Source organism: Eurytemora carolleeae, unplaced genomic scaffold, assembly GCF_000591075.1.
Source record: "Eurytemora carolleeae unplaced genomic scaffold, Eaff_2.0 scaffold123, whole genome shotgun sequence".
Taxonomy (NCBI): domain Eukaryota; kingdom Metazoa; phylum Arthropoda; class Copepoda; order Calanoida; family Temoridae; genus Eurytemora; species Eurytemora carolleeae.
The window spans coordinates 197,817-206,223 of record NW_019396038.1 but is presented as its reverse complement, the minus strand read 5'-3'; the positions used below and the strand labels follow the sequence as shown (position 1 = coordinate 206,223).

At 32.2% G+C, this 8,407-nt stretch overlaps 1 protein-coding gene across 1 annotated transcript in view; it reads left to right on the top strand.

Moving 5' to 3' along the window:
* LOC111699534 (voltage-dependent T-type calcium channel subunit alpha-1G) overlaps positions 1-8,407 on the top strand; it is a 134,506-nt gene that overhangs the window by 23,947 nt on the left and 102,152 nt on the right. The window contains exons 13-18 of the mRNA XM_023470236.1: positions 1,027-1,132; positions 2,488-2,579; positions 3,326-3,363; positions 4,674-4,727; positions 5,982-6,061; positions 6,757-6,768. Of these exons, the coding sequence (XP_023326004.1) occupies positions 1,027-1,132; positions 2,488-2,579; positions 3,326-3,363; positions 4,674-4,727; positions 5,982-6,061; positions 6,757-6,768 (382 nt within the window). The remainder of the gene's footprint in view (positions 1-1,026; positions 1,133-2,487; positions 2,580-3,325; positions 3,364-4,673; positions 4,728-5,981; positions 6,062-6,756; positions 6,769-8,407) is intronic.

Below are 8,407 nucleotides of genomic sequence, written 5' to 3'. Positions count from 1 at the left end.
GATCAGAGATAAACCAACAAGACAGAGACTTTTATTATTATTTATATATATATATATATATATAATTCAGATATTCATAATTAAATTCTACAGATCATTTCTAAACATTTCCTCTCTTTCTAGACCAGGTTTATTGATTTCCTTCTCATGCCGGATTCAGTTCCGGTATCCCTGGTACTGTCTCTTGGGGTTTCCGGTGCTTTCCTTTTTCTGGTATTTTTTCTTGTTTTCTCACAAGTAATTTTCTGGTATCTCCTATAATTTTCAGTTTATGTTTCCGATATCTTTGGTATTTTCCTATTTAGCTTAAATAAGTTTCCGATATTTCTGGTATTTTTCTAATAAGCTTGTAAGTTTTCTGTATTTCTGAAATTTTCTGATTTCTCTGGTATTGATATATTTTTTTCTTATATGATGTTTTCTTTGTTTTTTTATTCTGTTTTTTTTTTGAGGCGTTTGTTGTATTTTATTGAGTTATCTTATTGTCTTTGCCATAAAATCTTTCAAACCCTGTTAAATAGGACAAGAATTGTTTATTCTTTAAAACCTTATAATGTGCATTTGCTTTATATAGGAGTTGAGGTAGATGGAATACTACCACTGTTCTCTGAAACCTTATAATGTGCATTTGTTCTATTTAGGAGTTGAGGTGGATGGAATACTACCACAGTTCTCTGAAACCTCCTTCAAATATATAATGTGCATTTGTTCTATTTAGGAGTTGAGGTGGATGGAGTACTACCACAGTTCTCTGAAACCTCCTTCATGTTTATAATGTGCATTTTTTCTTTATAGGAGTTGAGGTGAATGGAGTACTACCACAGTTCTCTGAAACCTCCTTCATGTTTATAATGTGCATTTGCTCTTTATAGGAGTTGAGGTGGATGGAGTACTACCACAGTTCTCTGAAACCTCCTTCATGTTTATAATGTGCCTTTGCTCTTTATAGGAGTTGAAGTGGATGGAGTACTACCACAGTTCTCTGAAACCTCCTTCAAGTATATAATATGCATTTTTTCTATATAGGAGTTGAGGTGGATGGAGTACTACCACAGTTCTCTGAAACCTCCTTCAAGTATATAACTCTGGAAAACCCAATTCGTAAAATCTGCATCAAAATCCTTCTGAATCCGTGAGTATTTTTAATTCTTTTTATTTTCCCTTTAATAAGTTTTTCACAATAGTGTCCCATTTAAGCAAGGTTTTAATGCAAGGAAAGTTATTTCAGAGGTGTACGCATCGTTTGTACTGCAGTGTACTGTCTCTGGGCGGCAATGTAAACACAAGACGGATGTCGAAGCCTGGCATGGGATCCATCTTTCACATAAAAAATCATTCTGGTCATAGGAAACTATTCTATGAATTATCAAAACTTAATGCTTTAAACCTCCTCAGATACTAAACGAACATTGATGCATCTATTCTTGTTTACAAATACCGCCAAGAGAGAACTGGTTTCAATATGCGCGCAGAATATACGCAACTGCAATTAACTTTCCTTGCATTATAACCTTGCATTTATGTGACTGTTATAGACATGATTTCAAGTGACCTTCTGTTATAGATTGGGATATAGGACTCACAACGATAACTTTAAAAAATCTGAACAATATTTTCCTCAGTGTTACATGCAGGTTTAAATAGCATCGTAATGAATCGTATGGTCACTAAGAATTTCATGTATAGTCCCTTTATGCCATTATCTAGTTCTGATTTTAAAATACCCCTGGCTACTAAATATAGTTTTTAGAAATGCCATAAAATATTTTAATCAGAAGTTTTCTATTATTTTTTTTTATTATTAGTTATTTTCGCGCATTTTAACCATGGAAATATTTTTAAAAATTTTAGACGAGCGTATCTTTAGAGTTTTCTGAGATAAATTAGGTTCTCTGATTATGAAATAATATAATATCTTTTTTGCAACTAACTAGTATAATAGATTTAAAACTAGAAAATACTGTTTAATGCTTTAACAACAAAAATTTGAACTATAATACAATTCTGAATAACTGCAAAAACTTTGTCAATTATAATGAAAGATAAAAATAAGCATAAGTTTTGGCATTTATTTGCTGATAGTTAAATTAACGTAGCAGATATACCCATAAACTAAACGTTTATTTTCTACTAATAATTGCGTTCCTTCTATAAATAAATAAATAAATTTCTATAAATGTTCAAATCTTTCGTTCGTTATATAAAAGAACTTTTTCCAGTCCTAATTATGCACCTATAGACAGAGATTTTGGTCGTAACATCGTAAAGACAAAGGAATAAAAAGGAATTGAGTCTTTGCCACAAACTCAAATTTTCTAATCCCTTTACACTATTTGAGTTGACAGAATTCTTAGTTTGAATATCTAAGGTCTACGACATTGGGTTGCACAGATATATATTATGTTTGCAGAAATTAGAAAATTAGAATTTGTGTCAAAAACTCCATTAACTCTATATAATGATCTAAAGCATTGTTTAATTATCTAGGTGGTTTGAGAGATTAACCATGACTGTTATTTTATTTAACTGTATAACCCTGGGCATGTATGAACCCTGCCCACCTCTAGACCCTGATACAGGAATATTCAAGATTTATAATGAAATTAAATTTATTGTTTATCAGGACTCTAAATTTCGAAGAATTAAAAATTGCATATTTGTGAGCAAAATATGGATGGCTGCCAAATAAGAGACAAAAATTGCTTATATTAAACAACAGAAACACTTCTTTGGCAGTTATATAACTTTTGCTGTTTATTAAAAGCGATTTTTGTCACTTTTTTCGCAGCCATTAAACTTTTGCTGCCAAATATGCGATTTTTTTATTTCGAAATTTATTTCGCAAATAATGAATATCGTGTAATAGAAACTATACCATTTCTCGTAACTTTTACCGGCGCACAAGAGAGATGGATTATCTACGTCTAATTCACCACTTTTAGTTTCAGGGGTTGAAATATATAAAAAGCTCCGAAAAGTAGACGAACCAACTACAGGGTGCCCACATATCATATTGGATCGTAAATTACGATTTTCGGGACTAATCAGAAAATTTAAGAATCATTTGAAAAAATTGTGTAAGGCTAATATAAAAATTTGCTTGCAGAAAAAACTAGGTTTTTTGAGTATTGTGTGCGTATTTTGGCGTACAAGTTTGGAGATAAGCCAATATGATAAATGATGGTTTGTAGGTACAGATAGTTTAAAGTCTGAACGAAACTGCGCTGACAGAGTAATACTTTTCTCTATTAATCAAATCCTACCTTTGCCTCAAATATAATTCTTAAAAAACTGCTCTCTTTAAAATTTTGATTAAACCCAACAGGACAACCTGAATGTGGGAGAAACTGCAAACTTCTGAAGGTAAAAACAAGAAGATGTTTTACAATTTTTTTCTAGTTTTATATCACTTTATCTTTTAACAGGCTGAACAGGAATCTGAGATGTTTCTTATATTTCAAAAAGCGTATTTTATGTTTAAGTTTGTTCTTATTATTTTGTAAAAAAGAATAAAGCTGTCAAACAAAAATGAAAACAATTGGTTAATTTGCAAACCTTGAAAGTTTAAAAAAGAATAACCTACAAATACTGAAACTTCAGGGGATAGGTTTATTGCCATGCTGTGAACTATTCATCTCACTGAATAATCCCTGCTATGACGCCCGGCCCTGTGGCCAAATTTAAAGAATTTGAGCCGCTGTTTATATTTAAGCCGCGGCTCAAATATGGCTGGTTCCATTTAAAATTGTATTTCAAGATTTAAGCCGGCGCTGAATTGAAACCGGTTTTTAGGGGATTTGAGACGCGGCTTTAACTTATTAAATTTGGACACTGGTTGTAGTATTTTTACATTATAATTTGTTTACATGTCATACAATTAAAAAGGAACTGAGGCCAAATTTTGGTGGTTCCACTTAATTTTGTATTAAATTTTTCAAGATTTAAGCCGGTGCTCAATTGAAACCGGTTTTTGGGGGATTTGACACGCGGCTTAAATTCATTAAATTCGGACACTGTAATTTAAAGTGACAACGAAAGCAATGCCCGATTTACAACGGTACCCTTAAAACCTAGCTTTCTCTGATATCAAATAAGTGTTAATTGCGATAACTTCTCCATCATTTCTTATAAGCAAGAAATGCGTAAGCCATTTTTGCAGAGAAACCACATAATGAAAATAAAATGGTTAAAAATAAAAATGTATATATACTAGCCTTAGAGGGCGCTTCGCGCCCCTCTTCTAAATTAATTGTGAACATGTTCTCTTTGTGTACATCGTAAAACAAAACAAAAATAATTCGCGGATTTTCACAAAAAATTTCGTGGATTTTCAAAATTTTAAAAAATTAATGGAGATCGAATTTTGATTGAGACAAATATTTAAAATTTCAATCATTCATAAACCTTCCCTGGGGTCCCTAGATGTCCCACAAAAAATTTGGGACCGATCGGTTCAGCCGTTTTGACGTTTATTGGATACAAACAGACAGACAGACAGACAAGCCAAATTTATATATAGATATTCTCTTTATAATTAATCAGGAAAAGCTCTTAAGGGCATCGTTGTAAATCGGGCATTGCCATATTTCCATGGAGGGTATCTTGAATTTACGCTTACAGTCCCTTTAAAAGTACTTAAAAAATAAGTTTTTCTTTAACATTTTTTCTTCTAGATTTGTGATGACGTAATCTATGCGTATTTCTCGGTAGAGATGATGATTAAGATGGTAATTGTTTATTTTATTATAAGTAAAACTCTTGTAAACTTTAACAATTAGATCTGGGATAATCGAAGAATGGTTTGAATTATGACATGTCTGTGACGTACATCATAAAATTATATAGTTGAACCGAGTAGATCAAATTATATAGTTGAACCGAGTAGATCAAATTATATAGTTGAACCGAGTAGATCAAATTATATAGTTGAACCGAGTAGATAGGTTAAACTTGTTGTAAGGTTCAACTATGTCTCGCTATTTATTAATCTCGTCCAAAGTTGCAAAGATGACAGTAATATTTTCCTTTGTCAAGATTTAGTTTTATATTTTTTACCTCATCTATCAATGGTTCTTGTGCCAGGTTTAAAATACATTTTGTTAAATCTACCTTTTGGGCAACAGTTTTTTTTCAAAAACATATTTTAATATCCGGTTATATATGTGACTCTGAATGGAGAAGAGTAGAGGAAACCCATCACTGAGCACACAGGAAACCCAACCTATGACTCTGGATGAAGAAGAGTACAGGAAACCTATCACTGAGCACACAGGAAACCCAACCTGTGACTCTGAATGGAGAAGAGTAGAGGAAACCCATCACTAATCACACAGGAAACCCAACCTGTGACTCTGAATGGAGAGAGTACAGGAAACCCATCACTAAGCACACTGGAAACCCAACCTGTGGCTCTGAATGGAGAGAGTACAGGAAACCCATCACTAAGCACACAGGAAACCCAACCTGTGACTCTGAATGGAGAGAATACAGGAAATCCATCACTGAACACACAGGAAACCCAACCTGTGATTCTGGATGGAGATTTTTCCAGGAAACCCAACCTGTGTCTCTGAATGGAGGAGAGTAGAGGAAACCCATCACTAAGCACACAGGAAACCCAACCTGTGACTCTGAATGGAGAAGAGTAGAGGAAACCCATACCTAAGCACACAGGAAACCCAACCTGTGACTCTGAATGGAGAAGAGTAGAGGAAACCCATCACTAAGCACACAGGAAACCCAACCTGTGACTCTGAATGGAGATTATTCCCTGAAACCCAACCAGTGATCCGAGGAAACTGTAGTAGCAGAATATCTACATTGGCTTTGTTTCTTTTAGTTGTTTCACTTTTAATAGAAATGTTCAACTATTTTGTTCTTATATTGGTGTGAGACTTGATGAATACTAGAATATTGATATCCACCTTTGGGTGGTTCCTTTCTTCTTTAACAATATTGATAGAATAATTATCTAAATTAAGATTGCTCTGGGAGTATTCGGACGAGGCTGTTATCTATCAGAAACATGGAATAAGCTGGATTGTTTCATCGTAACCTCAGGGTGAGAATTTTCATTTAAATTTCGATAAATTTTTTTTTTTTAATATTTTTAATTTACAATTTAATTTTTGCCAAACCAAGTCAAATCTAAGGTTAAAAATGATGAAATTTTTGACTTTGTTCTTTGAATTAAGTTTATTTTTTGTTTGTAAAGAAAATGAGTTTTTGCCACAAACTAGAATTTTGCAATCCCTTTATCTTTGCAACCCGATACCGTAGACCAATTGATATTTGAAACTATAGCCTAACTTTGAAATATGACAGGTTAACACCATCAGGTTGCAAAGATATAGGGATTATTTGAGTTTGAATTGTGGCAGGTTAACACCATCAGGTTGCAAAGATATAGGGATTATTTGAGTTTGAATTGTGGCAGGTTAACACCATCAGGTTGCAAAGATATAGGGATTATTTGAGTTTGAATTGTGGCAGAATCTTAGTTCCTTTAGTTTGTTGTTAATGTCAAATTGTTGTCAACTGTTCAGAATTATTGTGAACTGAAAATAATTATTTTTATTTCATGTTACTTGGTGTTGTGAAAATTCTTTATTAACCAATTCATACTTTTATTTATTTGATTAAAAGGCAGAATTTTATGAAGTTTAATTTTTGTTGTAAACATATTTTTTTGTAAAATTGACCCAACTTTACAAAATTATTACAATTAACCAAGTTTTTAATCTACAAAATGGTTAGGATGATAGAGAGGTAATATTTAAACCTTTTTTCTCCCATTTTATAATTCTATATCTATATAATATAAACAAAACCTGGTTTATTCTTTGTATATCATTTTAAAGAAAAGTTTACAAATTTAAACAAAAATATCCTTATTCATTATTCGACTATCAATTTCAAACTAATTCAAATATGAAAAATTAAATGATTTAAATTACAAATGGTCAAACTTTTCTGAGCCTTCTAGATAAATATATTCAATGTATTTTTTGTTGAAATTTGTAAACTGTCCCATTTAATTGATCTGGAAGTCTGCATGCTGCTTGCAATCTGTATTCTCTAAGAGACGATCTAAGGAATCTTTTTCAAATACATTTTTTTAAGGAGCGGTGACTTTTTATAACAGCGTAGTTGAAATCAGTACGCATGGTTTAACTTGTATTCTGTTCTGACTAGGGTTTCCAATCGAAACTATTTACACGAAAATCGTGCAATAATTGCGAATAGTTTTCGAACGTTTCGAGTAAAATTGCACGAAATTTCGATATAATTGTGCATTGAGGCCCAAAAGCTATTTTGCGTATATTCTGAACAAAATCTTGCTTTTTGCGTAATTCGTTTTTTCAACCAATTTCATTATTTAAAGCTATTTCCGTAAATTTTGAGAAACAATATCAGGAAATGAATGAATTAATCTCTCAGGGTTTCTTGCACACAAATTTTAGACAATTTGGTCCAGCCGACGGAGATGGGTAACAAACAAGCAGACAGACAAACAAAAAAAATGTATACAATACAAATCTTTAGACTAATACGAAGATTTCATCAGTAAGACTGAGACTCACCTACACCTACAATGGCATCTTTTTAGCGTTTTCTCAAAACATATTTATCATGAAAAAGTTTATTAATGAAAGTAACCAAAATTTTAACAGAGTCTAAACTATAAATATGATAATAATTAAAAATGTGATAATTGCTCATGAATAAAATACTGCAGCTATGAAAGAATTGTATTTTACTGAAACTAAGTCACACCTTTTTCTTATTTTCCTTATGTTTTGTTATATTTCATAAATAAATAATTACTTACTTATTACATTGTATACACAGATTCCAATTTTTCGTTATAATGAGCATTGCCAAATTTCGTGCAAAAACAATGACCTTGTAAAATAATGCACACACTTTGACTTAAATTCTTTATTCATGTGCAATTTCGCCCAAAAAACATGATTTATTTCGAATGAAAGCGCGATTTCACGCACTACTGTGCAAAAAAGTCATTTCGTGCAAAAACACGAAACTGTTGCGCAAGAGAATCTTCTGTTTCGTGGAAACCCTAATTTCTGAGTCGAACCGAGTGTTTACCATGCAGAGAATAAGTTTAACTAGACAAACCTTGTTTAACTACTCCTCGTTGTTCAATAAACCCTATGTCAGAGCACTGTTAAAGGTACACTTGAGACTCTTTAAAGTTTTACGTCGACAGTCCCTTTAAGTAAAATAAAAGTTGGTTGAAAACTAAAATGGATTAAAGGTGAAGCTTGGTTATAATATTCTTAGCATTGATGGGTTTTAACACGCAAACTGTCTTTGGTTCATAAACAGTATACACTTTTAACTTCTAAGTTACTAACAATTTTAACACAACACAATATGACAATAT